Source organism: Indicator indicator, chromosome 4 (assembly GCF_027791375.1).
Source record: "Indicator indicator isolate 239-I01 chromosome 4, UM_Iind_1.1, whole genome shotgun sequence".
Lineage (NCBI taxonomy): Eukaryota > Metazoa > Chordata > Aves > Piciformes > Indicatoridae > Indicator > Indicator indicator.
This window is the reverse complement of record NC_072013.1, coordinates 42,412,476-42,434,378: the sequence shown is the minus strand read 5'-3', so window position 1 is coordinate 42,434,378 and position 21,903 is coordinate 42,412,476. Positions and strand designations below refer to the sequence as shown.

At 38.4% G+C, this 21,903-nt stretch overlaps 1 protein-coding gene across 1 annotated transcript; it reads right to left on the bottom strand.

Moving 5' to 3' along the window:
• Positions 1-6,598: 6,598 nt before the first annotated feature.
• Positions 6,599-21,098, bottom strand: G2E3 (G2/M-phase specific E3 ubiquitin protein ligase). Its single transcript, XM_054400355.1, has 13 exons — positions 21,055-21,098; positions 18,217-18,318; positions 16,912-17,036; positions 14,631-14,796; positions 13,841-13,947; positions 12,686-12,802; positions 11,270-11,414; positions 11,050-11,165; positions 8,883-9,193; positions 8,460-8,641; positions 8,115-8,287; positions 7,522-7,721; positions 6,599-6,871 (listed from the first exon to the last, which is right to left on the bottom strand). Exons 2-13 carry the CDS (start codon positions 18,313-18,315, stop codon positions 6,639-6,641), a joined length of 1,974 nt encoding a protein of 657 aa, XP_054256330.1. The 5' UTR covers positions 18,316-18,318; positions 21,055-21,098; the 3' UTR covers positions 6,599-6,638.
• Between the last annotated feature and the right edge of the window lie 805 nt (positions 21,099-21,903).

Here is a 21,903-nt window from a genome sequence, read left to right as displayed (position 1 = left end):
TCTTTTTCCTTTTCTGAGTATCTTTCAGTTGTTCCATCGACCTCCTTGCAAATGACCTCCTCAGTGGAAGACAACATAAAGTTCAGTGATAAAAGTTGACTGAAATAACCAAGTAACACGGTAAAACAAGACAGAAAAGAAAAAAAGCTGTATGGAAATAAGGGCTCAAAGACCAGCGGGCTGAAGCAAAGAGAAGAAAAGGACTGCAAAGGAACATCAAATAGCACTATTAATTGTAGATGACCAAAGGAAAGTAGACATGCTACAAAAAGGAGATGAATACCAGTAAATATTTAAGGTCCACTCAGAGACTTAGACTGAGATTTTTAGAGAGATGATTTTAGTAATTTCATGTTAAATAAAAGCACCCCAAATCCTCTACACCATCATAATTATACTGCAATTATCACAGTGAAGGTGACAAGATTACAGCTCAAAATAGCGACAAAAACTTCAGCAAGCAAGTAGAGGACTATGGAGTCGACCTGCTCTGTGCTTTGGGAGCATGTTCAAATGGGTGGCTCAAGGCTCCACAAAGCATATCAGACAGAGAAGAACGGATCACGTATAGACTCGTAGCAGTGTGTAAGGAAGGACTGAATAACTAATCCTCTACCCACTGAAAACCTCCTGCATGATCGGGTCTAGTCGTTCATCTCGTATTCTCAATTTCGTCTTTGAGCACATGCTCCAAGGCTCTTATACTGTCTAAGCATCACAACTGAAGCTTTATTCTCGCACCAAAATTGAAAGGTATTTCCAGTTGATCCTTGCCACAGGCAAAAAGGAAGTTGGAAGGGACCATAACCTGCTCCCCACGACTACCCCACTCCACAGAAGATGGGCACCGCTGAGTGCCGGGCTGGCTCAAGCCCCTCCTCGGGGGCGATTTCCACCTCACGGTGGCAGCTGCGGACACGTCCCCGAGAGCCTGGGAGTGCTGCCACTCGCGTAAGGCGCACCGCAAGGCCCCGTGCCCCTCAGCAGGGCCGCCCACCTCGACAAAAGCTGTGGCCAGAGGCCCTCAGAGTCCTGGTGCCACGGGCCCGCCGCTGCAAAGGCAGCTGAGCAGCGCCTCAGCGGCCGCCTGGGAGAACGAGAAGAGACTCCGTCCCGTTGCCGGGAGACCCAAGCCCGGTGCGAGGGAGCGAATCCCCCGACTGAGGCGAGGCGGAGACACCCACATCCCACCCCGGTGCTCCAAAGGGAGCCGAGGGGGTAAGCAGGTAGGAGCCCCCGGCTGTGGCGTGAGGCTGGCCTTGTTCTCTGTAGCCCCAGCAGAGCAGACGCAGCACCGAACAACGAAGACGGCGGGACACCACTTACCTATCTGCTTTTCCCGGATACCGGCCGCCATTTTCCTGCCCCGCCAAGCCGGCCACGGCGTCCCGCCCACCGCCGCGTACACCGCCGCCAGACGACGTGGCGGCCCCTACAACGGGCGGGAGGCGGGCGCTGGCCGCGCCTCTTCCGCTGCTGCCGCCGCGGCACTGCCAGGTGCGAGGCTCAGCCGCGCCACCTGGGCACTCCTCGACTCCTTCGCACGCGGCCACAGCTGCATTAAAGGAGCAAGGGGTGCCTCCTACCCCGAGACAAGCTCCGAGAACCCTAGACCCAGCCCCCGCTCTGAGGGAGCTGTAATTAGGAACTGCACCTTGTTTAAACATTTGGACGCGTGCTTTTTTTGAAGCTGAGAAACAAGAACAGGGCCAGGGTACTTACTTTTTCCCCACCTTTTTTTTTTTTTTTTTTTTCCCCTCAGAGCACAAGAAAGTCCCACTGAAAAATTTTTGCTCCACTCTCCGACTGAATTTTCCAGAAAAGGAAACAGAACATAGCTAGAACACAGCAGAAATGCAAAGAGGGCAGGGCTGAGGCACTTAATTAACTAGATGAAAAGAACCTGGTGCTTCAAAAACAGGCAGCATGCTGCAGTCATTAAGTTTCAGTGGGTTACAGAAAAGATTATGTGCAGGTCTGGGTCTCAGGTTGCATGTAACCAACCGAAGGTGGGCTGCATGGTTGTTGGTTCTCCACACCTTCACAGCTGTACCTTCAAGAACTCCTACAGTAGGGAGAGCCCCATTCACTGGTTTTGGATAAAAAAGGGATATGGGCAAACATGCAATAGACGTATATAGAGACACCTTTACATACATATACACACACAGCCCTATCTAGTGTATAGAGGTACACAAAACTGCAGAAACGTGATAAGGTTTAGAGATAAACCCCATTAACTGACTGAAATAAACACTCAAGAAAAGTTAGTTTACCCCAACAAATGTAACCCTTTATTGCACTTTGGAACATACACACGACAGTTACACCCCACAATTACTGATTATTTCAATACTGATGCTACATCTGTCAAGTACAATATTGCTAGAAGATGGAACATTTCAGGCACTGCTACTGCAGTTCAAGTTAGAACTATTTACAAAATGAACTTGTGTAGCCTCCAGTTGCATCTCCTTGTCTTTGAATAAGATTTTTTTGATACTGTTTTCTAAATGCACATGTGGAATGCGAGTGTGAATAAATGACTAATACTCTGCCCTACATTTTAAACAGATTTCTCAAAATCCCAAGTCTTCCAAGACTGAACATCTTCATGCAGAAAGTCAAAACTTCAGCACATGACCTTAAGCATAAACCAAGATTAATTTCTTCTCCTTCTGACACTCAAAACAGTAAAAAATGCTAGAGACTTTTGTTTGTAAACACTCATTGCATGGGTGAAGACAAGCCACAGAAATTTCTTACCCATTGTTTTTTCAAACAGATCTAAAATACTTGAGGGGAGAGACCATACTAAAACCATTAATACTAACTTATCACTGATAACTAGAAAATGATCACTCTAGCAAATAAATTACTGATGTGCTAACTCCTGATAGAAGCTTCAGATTTGATGCAGAAACTGAGGTGTAGTTCTTCAGCCAAACCAAGACTGCTGCAATAGTTCTCTCATGGCCCTGACTAACCATATAGAAACTTCTATAAATATATATTTAATACACAACAGCAAATGACTCTGCAATTACTCCCTTTGTGTTAGAGAAAGTGAAATAAATCAACTTCCCCTGATTTGCAAATGTGTCTAAGGGTAGAGTTTATGTGAAATGAAACCTACCTAATAATATTGCATTTGAGAAACCTGCTAATAGCCACTAAAAATCTGATGGTCATTATAGCTACAGAAATGGGTTTCCAGACAAAAAAACTCCAAACCAAACCAAACCCAACCAACCAAAGAAAACTTGCTCTGTTTTGATGGAATTTTCACCAACAGAGGAAGTTCCTTCTCCATAGTAGCATTTAGGAATACCACTGGGATGGATGCAGGATTGTTAGAATGTCTAGATAGAGCTGATCAAACTGACAAGACACACAACTTGTCCTGAATGTGTACACATCAGTATTAGAAAGTGGGAGCAAGTTCTGCGTAAGAAAAACACTTTCAAGCAATATTAAGAGACTAGAGGATTTTACTAATTCAAAGTTTTGATACAATATTCTATAGAAGATAGTTTTGAAGTTAAGATTTTTCTGCAGCTGACAGATAGCTTAGTTCTTTTATAAAATTTTTAAACTGCTGAATTCAAAAGAATAAGCAATAAATTGTGTGAACTACTATTTTTATCTCAGATACTATTTAAAGCCTTATGTTCACAGTACTTGATTTCTTTTTCCATTAAAGGTTTTAAACTGTGGTTTATTGAGTTCTAAGTTCTAAACCGTTTCCCTTACCACAGCAGGTACTAAAAATCCAAGAAATTAAAATTATTCACACTCTGCTTGCTACTTCTGCAAATTCTGTATTTCCCATACAGAAAAATAACACTACAGAAGACATTTATCTCTGACCAGGCAAGAAAAAGAATACTGCACTGGGTACGCCACTCACTTCTGAAGTATAATACTCTATCTGAAGAAGACTCATAGCTGTACTTCAGATATACAAAAATATAACACAAAGCCCTCACTATGCAACTTTTGGCTCAGAACCAGACTACCACTAGCCCTGTCTTAATTTCACATACTCTCAAATTTGTTAAGACAGACTTGGATGAGATTAGATTGTTTCAGCTATTTGAAAGTAGTGAGAAATGTCAGATGTAAGCCTTACAGTAATTTATTTAGGCTTTGCAATAAAAAAACCCCACAAACCTAAAAGCAGTGGCATTCACACTTCTGCTACATAGAAACAGATCTATATAAAAAAAAGATTAGCACCTCTCCCAAGATCAAGAAAGAAAGAGAAGCTGCAGCATTTTAAGAAATAGTTCAGAATACCTGCATATTATTACATGGAATGTGTCGTTTAAACAACCATCGTTGAGTAATTTTAATACTGTCTTTAGCCCTTTATAACATGATCTCAACCGGGTGCTGCACTTTGGCCACAACAACCCCATGCAGAGCTACAGGCTGGGGTAAGAGTGGCTGGAGAGCAGCCAGGTGGAAAGGGACCTGGGGGTACTGACTGACAGCCGCCTGAACATGAGCCAGCAGTGTGCCCAGGTGGCCAAGAGAGCCAATGGCATCCTGGCTTGCATCAGGAATAGTGTGGCCAGCAGGAGCAGGGAGGTCATTGTACCCCTGTACACAGCACTGGTTAGGCCACACCTTGAGTACTGTGTCCAGTTCTGGGCCCCTCAGTTTAGGAAAGACGTTGAATTGCTGCAGCATGTCCAGAGAAGGGCAACGAGGCTGGGGAGAGGCCTTGAGCACAAGCCCTATGAGGAGAGGCTGAGGGAGCTGGGACTGTTTAGCCTGGAGAAGAGGAGGCTCAGGGGAGACCTCATTGCTGTCTACAACTACCTGAAGGGAGGTTGTAGCCAGGAGGGGGTTGGTCTCTTCTCCCAGGCAACCAGCACCTGAACAAGAGGACACAGTCTCAAGCTGCGCCAGGGGAGGTTTAGGCTGGAGGTGAGGAGAAAGTTCTTCACAGAGAGAGTGGTTGGCCATTGGAATGGGCTGCCCAGGGAGGTGGTGGAGTCACCATCCCTGGAGGTGTTCAAGAGAGGATTGGACGTGGCACTTGGTGACATGGTTTAGTGGTCATGAGGTGTAGGGTGACAGGTTGGACTCGATGATCTTTGAGGTCTCTTCCAGCCTTCTTGATTCTATGATTCTATGATACTACCATTTCCACAATTCAGTTGACATTCACTTCTATGTAATTAACATTAAGTAATACAAATTAATTAAGAGGATTACTTGCAATGAACCTTAAGTCAGAACTTGAAACCAGATGAGTTTGGATGTTTGTTGTTGTGGTGTGTGTGTGTATTTTTTTTCCCCAGAAGCACCTATTTATAATTTACTGTGAATCTACTTTCTTGTCAAAACATTCAAAAGCAAAGAAATACTGCTTGTATTTTCAATTAAAAACCAAGCTACATTAATCAAGTATATCATTCCTTTTCAGTATATTGAAGAATGTAGAAATACATAGATATATGCATCTATAGCATTACCTGTGTTTGGGACATAGTACAGGTGGTTAAACTATCAGGGGAAAAAGTAGTTTAAAAACTTGCACTTAAATATCCTTTTAGCTTCAGTTTTAGTATTAGTAACATTGAAGTGTTACCGTACAGGAATTTCAACTACTCTTATGGCTTAATGGTATCTATGCAAATACTGCAGAACTGAAATATATTTTATACAGTTGAAGTTGCTCAGAGGGCAGCTACACCTGAACAGGAACAGTTTAGAATAAAAGCTTGGAAAGTGTCAGGCACTGACAACCTTAATGGTGGACTGCCTTTAGTTTAACATAGTGTTAGTGCATATTGCTGTGAAAATACTGCAAGACAGCCTTACGTTTTCTGACTCAACAACACTAAGCCCAACTTGTGTTTCTATTTTGAAAGACCACTTGTTGCACATTTAAGACTTACTGTAGGGTTTTACTATTTTGGTTATACGTGTAACTAAAAACTAATGTATAGAATGCAGAAACTTGTGCAAATGTCAAAGATTTTGTTTAACAACAGAAACTCAAGTTGAACCAAATATTGTCCTTGTGGCAGATTCTTTTGCCTGTGTGTTCTCCAGACATAAATTGTATTTTAATGCACTAACCACAATGACCTTAAAACTGGCCAGTTTCTTAACTTTCAAAAATCAATCCTCTAAAAGATAAATGAATCATCATCAATATAAAAACCAATTCAAGAAAAAATAGACATGGAACAACTGAAGAACTACATCACAGTTTTACTTAAGACAAAGCTCTACGGCAGCTACCTTCAAAATGTACCTGATTTAACGTTGATAAATATATTACTGAAGTCTGTAATAGAATTAACACACTTACCTGTGGTAAATTGCTAGAATGTTAAGAGTTTGGTAACATGTCATACTTGCTTATAGCAAGACATTTAAAGTACTTCTGCAAGAGCCTGCAGACTCAAAACCAACTTTAGAGAGATGATTCAACAGAAATAACGTATTTTCATTTAAAAATTGTTTTCCACGTTACAGGATTACTACTTTTAGCGTATCTTTGGGGGAAAGTGGGAGAAGGCTGAGCGCATGCTGTCCAAAAATGCAGTAGCAATTTGCAAGCAGATGATCCTGCAGAAAATTGATATTTCCAATATCCAGTTTAGTAGCAAGAGTGTTTATTCTCTTCCAACTCTCAGTGTGTTTCTGATGGTGAACTCCATTTTCTTTTTGAATGCCTCATATGTCTTTGTTACAGGGAGCTTCAAGCAATTAAGCAGTCTGTTTCCAACAGGATACCTTATACGCAAAAATTTAACAGTAGGTTCAGGATCGAAACCAATGGGTGGTATAGAAAGAGAGCCTGTTGCGAAGAGCAGAATATCCTCCAGTGTCACTACAGACTCACCACCTAAAAGAATAAGGCTAGCATGTATCATTTATTGCTTATTACCCAGAAAACATTGTCCTGCATGTGAAGTGTTAAGAGGAAGAAAAAAAAAATCTTGAAATCAGGAAACCCCAGATCAATATATGATGAGTAATACGTAGCTGTATGACTAACAAGAAAACTTTTAGCAAGGAAAACGTTCTGAAAAAAGTATTAAGTGAAGAAGGTCTACCTACCACTGCTTCCTTTGAGACACACATTATCTAGTAAGTTCACAGGAAAGCTGAAGAGGGGATGAAAGATTTTTCTGTACCACTTGGGCTAATATGTGGGGCTTTGTTCCTGGTTTTTTTTGTTTTGGTTGGTTGGTTGGTTTGGGTTTTAACAAAACCAACCAAAAAAATAACCCAACCCCCCCAACCAAACACAAGCCCAACTCTCAATTCTAGTACCAATATTTACCCCTTTCAAGTTTGATTCTAATTAAGCAACAGTTTCAGAAATTTTAATTAATAAGGATGAGGAGAAGGATGGAACAATTAGGACTTGACAATGACCTCAAAACCTTAATGTCTTCACCCCACTGAACTCTAAACTCCAAATCTTGTATGTATACCAGCAGCCACGTACCCTGAACAAGGAACTGGGAAAGGAAAAAAAAAAATACTTACTTTGCACATCTTGTAAGTAACCCATCCAAAAATCAGTACCTCCAATTTTATTTACATCCGATGAGGAATGGATCGTAAAGAGATCACAAAGAGTTTCTGCTGAGAGTCTTTCAGGTTTGTGGCACAATATACTAGAGAACTCATCTGGATGTGCTTGCATTTTCTCTAGCACACCAAGAGTTTTCAAACCTTGCCTGAAACTAGAAAGGAGGGGAAAAACAATCAAAACCAACAAGTGAGCATGCATCAGAAAGCCAGTAGGTAACTATGTGTACTCTACATTTTATAAAGCTGCGAGAATGGACATAAAAATTTCCCATCTGCAATCTCCAAGCCTTGTCAATAAGGTGTACACAGCAGACCTCTTATTTTAATCTTGGAAAACTTATTTAATTCTCATTTTAACAACTAATTTTAGCTAGTTTAACTACTTAACAGTTGCCACATAATCCACTGAAAATTACAATACATTTCATTGGAATAAATAACAACATGTGAAAGTTAGTTTTAGCTACATATTCTTTAGTATTTCAGTGAGAAAAAAAACAACAGGAAGTTTGGGGAAAAAAAAAACAACAAAAAACAAAACAAACCTTTCTAAGGGTGAGATGATTCTCTTGATCACATGATAGTTCAGTATGTCATCAACCAGCATATCCTTATCACACAGTGCTGTTATAGGTCTTAAACATCCAGCAGCCGCAAGGAATTCATAACAGTCATGTACAGTAGATGTTAGGTTGGACAGACTATTTGCATATTTTATCTATGTCAGAAGATAAAAAGTCAGAAAAATTTACTGTGCGTGTATATATGTTTATAAAAAAATAAAAAGAAAATCAAGCTTTGTAATTTGAACTGAAGTTATAGTCAGTAAGTCCTTTATCTCCAAATATAGCCTTGAACAAGAATTTGCCAGTAAGTTGAGTTTGATTTACCATTTTTATCGTTTCTGCTACATCAACATCAGCAACATCTTCCAAAGTTGGCTTCACATTCTCTGGACCATAGACAAGACAATTGAAAAGTGTTTTGGAAAAGAAACCAGGAGATGGGCCACCATGAACGAGGGAAACGGCAATCATTTTACCAGCTTCAAAATAAAGATTTTCTCTTACAGCTGCAAATGAAAAGAAAAAGCAATTTTTTCCTTGGTTTGTCATCACCTTCTCCCATTAAACCAAATTTGTTTATTATAAATCTGTACCCCATCCCCCTTTAGAATTGAAAAGCAAGAAAATTCAAAACCCCATTTGTGTCCATCAGGACTATAATTGTGAACTGAGTGTCTTACTGGCTGCAGATTTAACCTTTCAAGTTACATAGTTCTTAATGTATTTTTGTACAACACATTTAGTTACCTTGAAAATCAAGGGACAAGTTCTTTGCAGAAGAGCCCTCAAACAATGATGAATTCTGAAGGTGAAGCATTAATAGTTGGAAGAAATGGTGTTTTGATGCAGCAGGAGTATCTGTCTTCAATCTGTTTTTGCAGTTTGTGAACTTGATTTCAATGGTATTCGTAGGACTGAAGCTGCGCTGTCTAAATCCTTTTAAAGCGCTGTTCCAGATATTTTCTGCGTTGATGTTAAGCCTTGTAGTTTTTGTAGTAATTTGTAGCTTTAAAACCCTCAGAATATTAGAAGCTTCCCTTCTTTCCTTTACTAAACACCTATAAGAAGATTACATTTTCAGGTGGAATCTGACTTGTAATTAGCAATACTTACACATCTTTAAATCTGTTAAGAAAAACAGTTCTTTAAACACTTTAGTACATTTAGATACTACTTAAGTTCTATGAGTAAAATAGTTGGTATAGATCCTTCAGATTTTATTGCTGTAGTTGCAAATTTTAAGGTATTTCTAAGAACTAGAAAAAACAGAGGCAGAAATAACTACCTTGGCATTAAATGAAGTTATTTTCTGAATTGAGCTACACCAATGGTGCCAAACAATTCCCACGCATCTCTACATTTGAACAATGTGAAACAAGTGACAGCCTACCATGTTTGTGATAAAGATGGTTTGCAACCAAATTAGAATACACTGTCAACTATTCGATAATATTTAATCTCTTGTCACTACAAGCAGGTTGTCCAGAGAAGTGGTTGAGGTCCCATCCCTGGAGATATTAAAGGTGAGGCTCAACAGGGCTCTGGGCAACCTGATCTACTAAGGCATGTCCCTGCTCACCGCAGGGGGATTGGACTAGATGACCTTTGGAGGTCCCTTCCAACCCAGGTGATTCTAAGCAAACTTACATCTGAATAGGGAGAAACATTGCAGTTCTCACTTAAAAAAAAAAAACCACTAGTCTAAATAAGACCCTTTTCTTTGTTTTCTACTTTACAACCAAAACTATTTCAAATACCCTACCTACTAGAAGAAACTAATTCCCTCATCAGACCTTTTAACACATATTGCAAGCAAAATTCATAAAGTATATAGACCAAAACAACGAGTTTTGTATCCTTAAACAGAATATTATATATTGAAACATGTACCTCCTACTTTGGCATAATCATGATCTATTCCTAAGGTGAAAAAGCAAAACCATTGAAAACTCAGGACATCTAATTTGAACAAAGTCATTAGGATTCTTTTTATTTCCCATTTTATAAATAAGGGTTAGCCATGCTTTGGTAAGGACAAATGCATTTCTGGGGTTTGATTCCCTCATTACCTAACCTAAAAATTCTCAACAGGTATCATGCTTTTCTCCTCAACTTCCTCTATCATTTAGCAACAGGAGAAGCCTTTATCAAGTTATGACTTGATAAAATGTACTGACTTTTTCCAGTGAACTCATTCCATTTCCAGTGACTACAGACACACACACATAAAAGTCACTCTATCTGCAGGTATTCATAAATATCCATCCATCTATCTCTATATAGTCACACACCTTCCCCACCATTGTCTGTATGAAATGCAGTATAAAACTATGTGCTAGTTTACTCTTCGATGCAACAAAAATAGCAAAGTACCTTTTCCCCAGGGACCACTTCCTGTTTGACATCATTGGAGATAAGGACATTGTCACTCTGTTGGATGCTTGAAGTTCTAGGTGTGAGCAGGGCAACGAGTTGTTCTGACACATTCTCTTTGGTGAGCTATAAGCAAAACCATTGTTTTAATAAGAGATACAACTGAAGAATGCATTAACATTCATTTGAAATCACAGCAACCTAATTTCACCCTATTTTACTATTGAATGTCATTTTCATCCTTACTTATATGAAATCCATCAGTGCCTGGATAATTTAAAAAAAAAAAATAAAAAACCCAGTATTTTATTATGTGGTGATTGTAGGATCTGTTTTTAGTTACATCCCATACAGAGAATGGGAGTCCTGACTGATCAATTAAGTAAAACTTAAAACCATAATTTCATCACTGAACTTTACTCCAGTGTCACTCAATTTATAATTTAGTGCAAGATGTTTCTCTACAGACTGAGCTAGCACCTCCTCATGTTTAAATACTATGTTATAATCAGTTTCTACATGAAAACAGAAAATTACACACTGGAGAAGAAAACCATGTGGAGTTCCAGGTAACTGCCGAGGACACTTGGGAGATGGCTCTTCAAGCAAACAAGTTGTCCCATCTGTCTTCTCAGAGGTAGCCAAAGAACGCTTTCTCTGTCGTCTGCTATAGTTCCCTGCATGATTAAATTATATGAAATTTAGTGAATTTGCTAGCTGCAAAATACATAGTATTAAAATTTATGCCTTTAAGAAGTCACTGTCGCATCCATAACTTCACCTGATTTTGCAAAGATACTTCTACATTCCATGCACTCCCAGTTCTGCTCCCATGACTTCAGAGATGAACAGGCCAAATGAGTTCCACGGGAACCACAACACTGACAACGCTTTATTTCCCATTTACTATTTAAAAATAGACAGAAGAATGAGGCTAGTTAAAACCAAGCATATTCACTACTGAATGTAATCCAGACACTACGTTAGCAAAGCTAATTTAATCAATCTAGTAGGAGCGTATATACAAAAAGGGAACTTCCTTCACACAAGCTGTACTCTTAATTTGTGGCTGCAGCAAGAAAGCTACCCATGTTCCAACATCTAGCATTGAAAGAAACTGAGTTACTGTGCTCCACTGCCTTGAAGTCCGTATCTTGCAGCCAGTATTTTCTCCTCGTGTTCCCAGCCAGCAACATCCTGTGTTTTGTGGGTATTCAGCTTTCCCGAATGGTAATTTTTTTTAAAGGAGTATATCCAATTATCCCTGCACATTCTGAATAAGATTTGTCTTTAATGACAGTGTTTAAGCATCTGCTAAGTTTTTGTCTAGATTTCTTCAATTTTCCTTCAACACAAAATGAAACAATGTGAATGTTACTAGTTCAAATATTGGAAGCCTAAGCCACAACTCTGAAAGCCAGAGTAAATCCTGAAGTGCACCAATAACATGAATGAATCAAGCAATGTTTGGCCAAATCCATACAAAGTTAATGTCTACAGGGAGTAGCGTACCACAGTACTACAGAAACCAGTCTTCAAAAGTAGAGGCTCTGCATGACAGCTTTGAGCAATACTCATCCCACTGAAGTTACACATTTCAGAAACACACAAGTAAAACAAGGAAGGCTGCAGAAAAAACGAACTTGTTAAATCAAAAATCAAGCAGAATAAAACCTTTTACATGGTCACTCAAGCCTCTCATTAAGCTATCACCAATGTTCTAGATGGCATTTGCATGCAGAGGGATAGCTCACAACTATATCGATCTGTACATTGATTTTATGCAGCTAGTTAATTTTCAGCTAATCCTAGAATTTTTTAAAGATACTAAGAAGTCTAACAATTATTACATTGTTAAATTAAGCTTTGAAATGAAGGGTACACAGCATTAATTTAGGCAAATGCTATTCTATGTGTTACGTGGATGTACAAATTCCACTACAGCTCTGCTATACCAAATGAGAACAAGGTAATTAATTTGTTTGATTTTCTTTGCTGTTACCTGATTAGAGAAAATTAGTATTGAAATACGAAGAACAAAATATTTTGTTTGGATATAGTGTCTTGGCCTCACATTAAAACTAGATGCTGAAAAGCATTAAAGCATTCAAATCCAAGAAGGATCCCCACCAACAAACTATCCCATCCCAGGTTACACCTTCTGGCAAGTGTCCTACCTGTCAGGTTCATTGTAGTCTCTTCCTTTCTTGCAGAGACACCTTTTAATGTCACAGTGTTGATAACACTGCAGCAGCTCTTGATATGCATTCTCTTCAAGTTCCCAAGATGCATCCCTATAAACAAGGCAGAAGATCTGTTATTACAATGGTATATCCAAATTTTTAAATGGATTACTCTTGGGAAAGTTGTACATAATAGCCACATGAAGATATTTCAATTAATGCTCAAGGCAATGGTTAGACAATTGAGAGGGAAAGAAAAATACATAGGAACAAAAATAATACTGTCAATTCAAGAAGCCTGTGTATACAGTTATTTTGATTTTAAAGTATTTGTTTTCATGTGACCTCAGTGCATGCTTGCTTTGTTTCATACTATTTTGCTTTCTTTCTTATAGCAGACGTGTCTTTGTTTTGGCAATCTACTCAAGTTACCACTGAAAATGGTCTCATGAAAAGTAACTCATAATTTTACCAAGCGAGTATAGCACAAAGTTCATCAACTGTTTTGACTCTTCTTCCTCTCCCAAATTTGAGCATCTGTCTCTGCAAGAAACTAATGATAGTCTCTGCAGAAACTAATAATTATTGAATAATAATACTTCTAATAAGGTAATATCCTTCTGATCAATTTCTGAGTTATTCTGAGCCCCATCAAACAGTGGAAACTTATGAAGACCAGTTCAGGAATTTAGAAGCAGTTGTTATACTCAGCATATGTATCTCCTTAGTAATCCCTTGGGAGAATATGGAAGTGGTATGGCTGTATGCTGATTATAATGCTCTCTAAAGAAATTCAGATTTAAAAACTTGGGCACAGAAAATACACTTTTCAGCAACATCTATGTTAGTGTGAAATTATTGTATTTAAATGTTTTGATCTTATGAGTCCTTGGTTGTGCCATGGCATTAAAAATGACCTTTCAAAGCTTCCTGCTTTGTTTTTGAGATTAGTAATTTGGCCTTTGATAATTTTTATGCATAACTGAAAGCAAACAAGCTACTATTCCTTTCCAAATTCTACCATTGAAAGTAGAACTGAGGTTTCACATATTAATAGATGCAATTCTACAGAACTGTTTTTTTGTTTTGAAGGTCTTAATACCCCACCAAAGTTTTTACAGAAGAGTGATTATTTACAAATTTACTTACTTTTCTGGAATGTGTATGCCCATTCTCAGCATTTCTTTCTGAAATTTGTCCATGTTATTACATACTGTGCACCTAAAGAAAAATATCCCAGCACTCAAAGCTTGATACTGTGTCAAGGAGAAAAAAAAAACAAAACACAACAAAAAATCCAAACCAATTATTAAATTACTACCATCCTTAGGATGACAATAAATAATGCCTTAATATCTGTAACCATACATGAAGGGATACTATCCAGATGTTAAAGCTGAGATCAATCATGATGTCACTTGACATTGAAGCAAATGGTGAGCATTTTCTCTTCCTTTAAAGGACAAGAGTTCACCTTCTAGAATCAGGTTCATAAACAAAAGCACAACTTCAGATGTAGAATGAGTTTACAAAGGGACCTTACAACTTTTTCTAGCTCTGGACTGAGTCAGAAAACTGTTGATGGGTAAATGGCAATTTTAGCATTTAGAAACTGCATGTAATGACTTGCAAGGTAGCAGCTACCTAGGCTGGCCTTTAGTTCCTAAAAATAACTAACAGTATGAAGTGTATGAAACATGCAGAAGCTTGGCAGAATGGTGGAAATTAAGAGCATGAAACAAAAGAAACTTCTTGTAAGACGCTGACCTCCAAAACACAACTTTAGCATTGTCCTTCAAACTTCTCATATTCCCATACCTACTGCCTACACTAACCCTAAGCATTTTTACACAGTTTTAAGCAACTATTCCATTATTTTTAAACACAACAAGATATGTGATCTCTGTGAATGCAAAGAGAAAAAGAGAACCTGTATTACCTGCAGGCATTCTCGATGAAACCAAGCGTTTTTACAGCAAGGACTTCTCAATACAGAGTACGCTGGAACCTGTTCAACCAAATCCAGGCATATTGTACACTGTGAACTTCCTTTACATTCTCTATCTGGAATCTTTTGGACTGGTTTATGTTCCCAACAGTAAGATCTAAAAATAATAAATAAAGGTTCTTTTAAAAAAACAATGTTTTAAGAACCCTCACAGAACATTAGGGGTTGGAAGGGACCTTGAAGGACTAAGCAGGATCACCTAGAGCAGATCACACAGGAACTTGTCCAGGCAGGTTTTGAAAGTCTCCAGAGAAGGAGACTCCACAACCTCTCTGGGCAGCCTGTTCCAGGGCTCTGTCATCCTCACAATGAAAAAGTTTTTGTCACTCATGAGATTTTAAGACAGCAAAATTAATTTCCTATTATATCTGGGTTTGGTTTTGGTTGGGTGGTTTTTGGTGTTTTTTTGGTGTTGTGGGTTTTTTTTTTTTTTTAATGAATAAACACTGTGCAACAAGCTAAAAAGGCAGAGATTTGCTGGTGTTGGCTGGGATATAATTAATTTTCTTAATAGTAGCTTGTATGGTGCCATGTTTAGGAACTGTGATAAAAAGTGTTGATAACAGATATTTTCGTTGTTGTTGAGCAATGCTTACATAGATTCAAGGTCCTTTCCTGTTTCTAATGCTGCTGCACCAGCAAGTAGGCTGGGGATGTACAAGAAATTGGAAAGAAGCACACCTGACCCCAACTGACCAAAGGGATATTCCATACCATGATAGTATCCTCAGCAATAAAACTGAGGGAAAGAAAGAAGAAGGGAAGATGTTCAGAGGTATGACATTTGTCTTCCTAAGTAACTGTTGTACATGATGAAACCCTGCTTTCCTGGAGCTAGCTGAACATCTGCTTGAGGTTGGAAATAAGTGAATGAATTCCTTATTTTGCTTTGCTCACACATGCAGCCATTGCTTCACCTATTAAACTTTTTTTATCTCAATCCACAAGTTCTCACTTTTACTCTTCTGCTTCCTCCCCCTGTCCTGCTGGGGATAGTGAGCAAGCAGTTGTGTGATGCACTGGTGCTTATCAGGGTGGAACCACAACACATGTAAGCAAATGATGTAACTAGCAGAGCAAGTCAATGCAATGATAGTAAGGAAGAAGTACGTTACCAACCGATTCTCTATAAATTACCTAGATCATGTACCCTGTCTCTCAAAACTTCTGCTTCAAGTAATACATTTCCTGACAGCAGAACTTAAAGTTCTTCCTGTATTATTTTAATGCTACTATGACCTTAAATGAGAAATTTCAAGTTTGTGTATTGATTTTGCAGAGCCTAGGGAGTGTGAGATATGCTATAATTCACCACACTTAAAATGAAATACAGTCAGGAAATGCAGCTCTAGAGGAAAGCTTCCTGAAAATGCTTGACTAATGTGAGGTTTTTATTTAAGTTCAAGTGCCTGCCAGACTTCAATCCACCCATCCTACAAACTCCGCTTAGAGCATGCAGAATAAAAGCATTATCAAATATACTCTTCACAGAATGTCAGGGGCTGGAAGGGACCTCAAGAGATCATCTAGTCCAACCCCCCTGCCAAGGCAGGATCACCTATACCAGGTCACACAGTCACTCATCCAGGTGGGGCTTGCATATCTCCAGAGAGGGAGACTCCACAACCCCCCTGGGCAGCCTGGCTTGACTCTTGACTACAGCCAAGATGCTGGACAGATGACAGGAAAAGAAACAAATTTTAAACATTTAATATTAAACCCATTTCTTTTGCACTCCATCTCTAATAAGTAGATTTAGAAGTTTTGGGCTTTGAAACACAACAGAATGGCATACAGTGTGTTTTGAATTCTGAGAGAGACAGGCAGCCAAACCATTGCCTTTCAACAATGCACAGAAGGCAGACAAACAAAAGAACCAAACCCAACCACTTTCCAGTTTATTTCAGAGCTTAGAGTTTAATACTCAATTTCATGAATAATTTAACTACTTGTAGGAGCATTCAGTATCTTTTACAGTGCTGAGAATTTAGTTTATAGGTACTAGTATGCAACAGAACTGCTTGGTCTTCATGTTTCCCACAAATCAGATATTTTTCTTAGTAAGTTGGATTCCATTACATTTAACAGCCTAATGACAACTTATAAAAAAAAAACAAAAAACAAACCAAACCAACCAACCAAAAAAAAAACCAAAGCAAAACATTCCTTTATAAATATAATGCATTGAAAACAAAAAACCAACAAAACCTACCTGAAATCTTCCATGAACTGGAAGAGACATTCTTTCTGTATCCCACAAGGAAAATGGTAACTTCGTTTGCATTTAGGAGCTACACATCCTATTGAAGCACCCTTTTTCTTACAGATATTGCATTTCTAGGAGTAATTTGTTACAGAAATAACAGAATATTAATATCTAAAAAACAAAGTAAAGTTACAGGAATTAAACCAACAGAAAAAAATTAAAAGTATGTAAAAAAAAAAAAGAGGACTATTGGTCAATGGATTGTAACTGTGATAAGAATGTGTTTTAGCTTTGTTTCAAAAGCTAAAGACATTTACTTATTTCAGACTTTATGTATTGTCTGTCATGTTCACTGGACAAAGGAAAGGCTTTAGATGATGTGTACCCCGACTTTAGTAAAGCTTTCTAAATGTCTCACAGCATTCTTCTGGGGAAACTGGCTGCTCATGGCATGCACAGGCATATGCTTCACTGGATACAAAGATACCTGGATGGCTGGGCCCAAAGAGTGGTACTGAATGGAGTTACAATCTAGTAGGCAGCTAGTTACAAGTGGGATTCCATACAGCTCAGTTCTGGGGTTTATTCTTGTTAAGATCTTTATCAATGATCTGAACAAGGGAGTTGAGTGCAAATTCACTAAGTTTTCAGATGGCACTGAGCTGAACAGGAATGTTGATTTGCCTGATGTAGGAAGGATCTGTGGAGGGGATCTGGATAGACTGGATCAATGGGCCAAGACCAATGATGTGAGGTTCACCAAGTCCAACATTTGGGTCACAACAATCTCGTGCAATAATATGGACTTGGGGAAGCACGTGTGCATAGCTGCCTGGTGGCAAAACCAACATATTTAAAGCATTTATAGATATGGTGCTGAGTGCCATGGTTTAGTGGTGGCTTGGTAGCACTAGGTCAATGACTGGACTTGATGATCTGAAAGGTCTTTTCCAGCCAAAATGACTCTGATTCTGTGTTTTAATCTGTGCTGATTTGTGGCTTATAGCCAAAATTGTAGCTGCATCTATAAAATTATATAATGTCAGCTTGAGGCTCAGCATAACATCATGCATACACAATTTGCTCTTATTCAGTTGTCCCCAGTTCACCCAGGAAATACATATATTAACAAACTTCCACAGGTTCCATTGTCTCTTGTGGCTTTCACAAAATCAATACACTTGTTACTTAAATGTAAAATTCAGATGCTTGAATGGGCTCAGCACACTGTCCATTGGAGAAAGAAAAACAAACTCCACAGTGCACCTAAAAGTTTTTTTTCATTATAAATACCAAAGACTTCATTCTTACCAGCTTTGCAGCTCTATTTACTTCTTTTCTAATATCTGTGAACAAAAATCCATCCACACCTTCATCTTCTTCCCCTCTCTGCCAAATGCCACTTGACATCAACTACAAAAACAAATTATTAACTACATAAAGGTTTAAAATTACTTACTGTGTGTTTAAGAGAGAACTTTAGTCTAACAAACCTGATGTGACCCAAAATACCCATGTATTTACCTTATATAATGCAGTCTATGCATTTATCTAACAGCAACAAAAGAAGAGCAAGCAGTGTTCAAAATAAGAGCTAGGTACAAAGGTGATCCAAGGGCTGGAGCACCTCTGCTATGAGGATGGGCTGAGGGAGCTGCGGTTGTTTGGCCTGGAGATGAGAGGACTCTGGGGGTACCTTGGAGATGCCTTCCAGTACCTGAAAGGATCCTGTGGGAAGGCTGAAGAGGGACTTTTCATGAGGCTGACTAGTGATGGGACAAGGGGGAATGGTTTGAAGCTGAGGGAGACTAGGTTTAGACTGGATCTTAGGAAGAATTTCTTCAGTACAAGAGTGGAGAGTCTGGAAAAGGTTGCCCAGGGAGGGATGCTCCTTCTGTTGGATGAGGCCTTAGGCATCCAAGTTTAGTTGAGAGGTGTCCCTGCCAATGGCACAGAGGTTGGACTAGAGGATCTCTAAGGTCCCTTCCAATCTAGGCCATTCTATGTTTCTAATATAGTAACCAGTAACATCAAAATAAGCATTTCATAACATCAGAGTCTTATTTAGACTAAATAAAGCCCAAGAAGGTGTATTTTACCTTCCTTTTTGAAGTATGTGGACTATTCAGATAAATTATTTCACCATAAAATGCTTCAGAAGTAAAAAAAAATTAGTTTAGTTAATATGAATAACAGCTGTGCTGTTGACATAAAGCACAGTAAGTAGTACCTGTACTGACATACAACAAAGAGGAAAAGCAGCTCACTTTAGAGAAGAGTTAAATAAAACCAGAATCAAGTAACTAGGCAAGTCAGAAGAGCCTGAAGATAATTTAGATTGAAATTACTTAGTAAGGCAGTTAAATCACTAACCTCAAACAACTACTTTCACACTTGATGCCTTCTGTATTATTTACAATCTTATAGTTCTCATTTTATAATTTCAAAACAGCACCATTTTCTAGCTAATTAATTTTATCAATGTTTTAGTCAATTTTATATCAAAGCCAATTAAGAATGTATTTTTTTTCCAAATGTGAGACATTTGGCAAAGAAAAATGAAACAGCACCACTAACTGGTCTCTTTATAAAAGAGCTCTTAACTATAGTGAAAATTAGGTAAGTAAATGAAGGAATTGATTTAGGGACCAGAACTCCAGACACTGTCTTACTGATAGAATGAGATGCTTTAACCCTGATGGGCAGCAAACCCTGGGAACAGAGCACAGCTAGAAAGGAAAACACAGACAGGTTGGCTCCTAGAAGACCACTGTGACCTGTAGGGTTACATGGTGACCTGATAACAAGAACAAAGCAAAGCTTGGGACAGAATTATGGAGCCCCCTTATCTCTTGCTTGACGGTTGCTTAAGCCTTGGAAAAAATATATGCGTTTGTGTGATACTTTCTCTCTGTAGCCAATCATGAATTTACAATTGTAGTATGGACATACTAATGACCAATTACAAGCTGCCTTCTGATGTTATGTTAACCTATATAAAGAAAAAGCTTTGTACAATAAATTGACACTTGGCTTGCATCAGGCCTCGTCTCGTCTCTCCATCGCAGCAAGTAAAATCACTGGGTTGTGTTTTGTGTTTTTTTTTTTTTCCTTTTAAAAAGAAGCAGGGACCAAAGCCTAAAAGATGATTGCAGAAAGCTCATCACAGTGACACAGCACACCCTTTCCTAGCTGTTCTGCTCTATCAGGAAAGGACTTCTACAGAAGGCCATATGAAATATTGGGTATGAGACAAAATTATCACAAAGAGACCTAAATTTCCTTCCAGCTGCTTAAGAAAAAAAAATTTGTCTTCCTGTAACTTCAGAAACTTCCTCTGGCCTAATCTGTAAATGCTTTAATATCCAACCTATTAAGCCATCTGCAACTAACCCAATATTTAAAGAATTGGTTGAAAACAAAACAAAACAAATTGTTCCTAATATTCTTGAGACTGGCTTTTAAAACTTGGGAAAAGTTTCAAACTGTATTTATCAACAAAGAAAAAAAACAATCATTTTTTAAAGTAGCATATTATTTTAAAGATCTGCAAAAAATTGAGTTTGGAAGGTAGTTGAACTATACCTTTAAGAACATGAATCTTCAAACGTCAAGTGTGATAATGAATTTTGTAGTTTATATCTATAGCTTTGTTCAAATTATACTTTTACTAAATAGTGACACTGTAGCTGTATATGATCAGTAGGGTACTTATTAGTAAACTTAAAAGCAGGATTACGTCTCAAGCATTACAATGTCCTATGTAATGTCAGAGGATAGCTCACAGATAAACAAGAACTAATGAAAAATCAGAAAAAGAGACATTTTTTCTCTTTTTTCTACAAGGGGTGGCATTTTCACAGTAAATTCCAAAACCACACTGCTCCTATAGAAATGAAGATGTAGGTGCAATGTGTTCCCTTTATGTGTACCATCACTGCTCTGATAGATCAGGAGAATCAGTAGTTCAGACAGATCATGAACAGAATTTAGCTTTGAATAAAGGCTTGTGGGGATTTGTTTATTATAAAGCCTTCCAAGGATGCAAGTTAAAGCTGGCAGTTCAAGCTTTAATAGTTTTGGGTTTGCATTTACATTTTCTTTCTAAGTTAAACCAGACAAGCTCCAAGATCAATAACACATACTTACCAAACAGTAATAATGAACAGTGACATTGTATTCCACAAAGGTCCTTTTTTCTCCATACTTTTTTGGGCAGTCATCTGTCCGTCCACAAAGAACACAGACTAGAATAGAGAATCATCTTTATAAACAGTGAAAGTACTGGAATTGCTATGGAAGAGCTGTAGAGCAGTAACTTTCATCTCTTTTAATCACATGCATCTGGAAGTAGGTTACTGTAGACATAGTAGGACAGTAGATACCCCTCTCTCCTTCAAGAAAACATTTCACCACTTCCACCTGCCTGCTGATTCAGGAGAGGGCTATGACCCAAGATGATCATGCTTCCCAAAACACCCAAAGATAATTACCAAATTGTCAACAATGCCCAGAAGCGTGTGAAATATGTGATCTAATTGCTTTTAACATTTTACACAAAGACATCACTGTATTAGAATCCGTGAAGCTTAATGATTTTAGTACACCTATGTGAACAGCATATGAATGGCATCCTGAATATTTCAAGCCACATACTACCACCAGTGCTTTTGAAATGCTTTCAAGGGTTTTAGACAAGATTTTAGTTGCTCCTAATGTTGAGGATTTGCCCATTTCTGCAGTTCCTAGCCCACTAAAATACTTCAACAGATATTTTATATCTTCCCTTCAATTTTCAGTAGGTACATTTTCAATACTCTTAACATCAAGACCTGTAATAACAGCAACGAGAACAGAGGTATAGGTTGAGTTTAAGGAAGTCTTGAATGATACATCTCAAACAGCTGTGTATCATTTGACAGCTGAATTCCCAAGGTTACTGAGCACATTGCAGAAATGACTATTTTTTAAAATCCCGATTAAAGAAAACAAATCCAA

What these genes read in the sequence shown, in the direction of transcription:
- G2E3 (XM_054400355.1), bottom strand. Translation starts at nt 18,315, where the DNA reads ATGTCAAGTGGCATTTGGCAGAGAGGGGAAGAAGATGAAGGTGTGGAT. An exon ending in CTTGTCCCTTGATTTTCAAG is followed by an intron (nt 8,642 to 8,882) that starts GTAACTAAATGT and finishes TTTCATTTGCAG; the next exon opens with CTGTAAGAGAAAATCTTTAT. An exon ending in TAGCAGAAACGATAAAAATG is followed by an intron (nt 8,288 to 8,459) that starts GTAAATCAAACT and finishes CTTCTGACATAG; the next exon opens with ATAAAATATGCAAATAGTCT.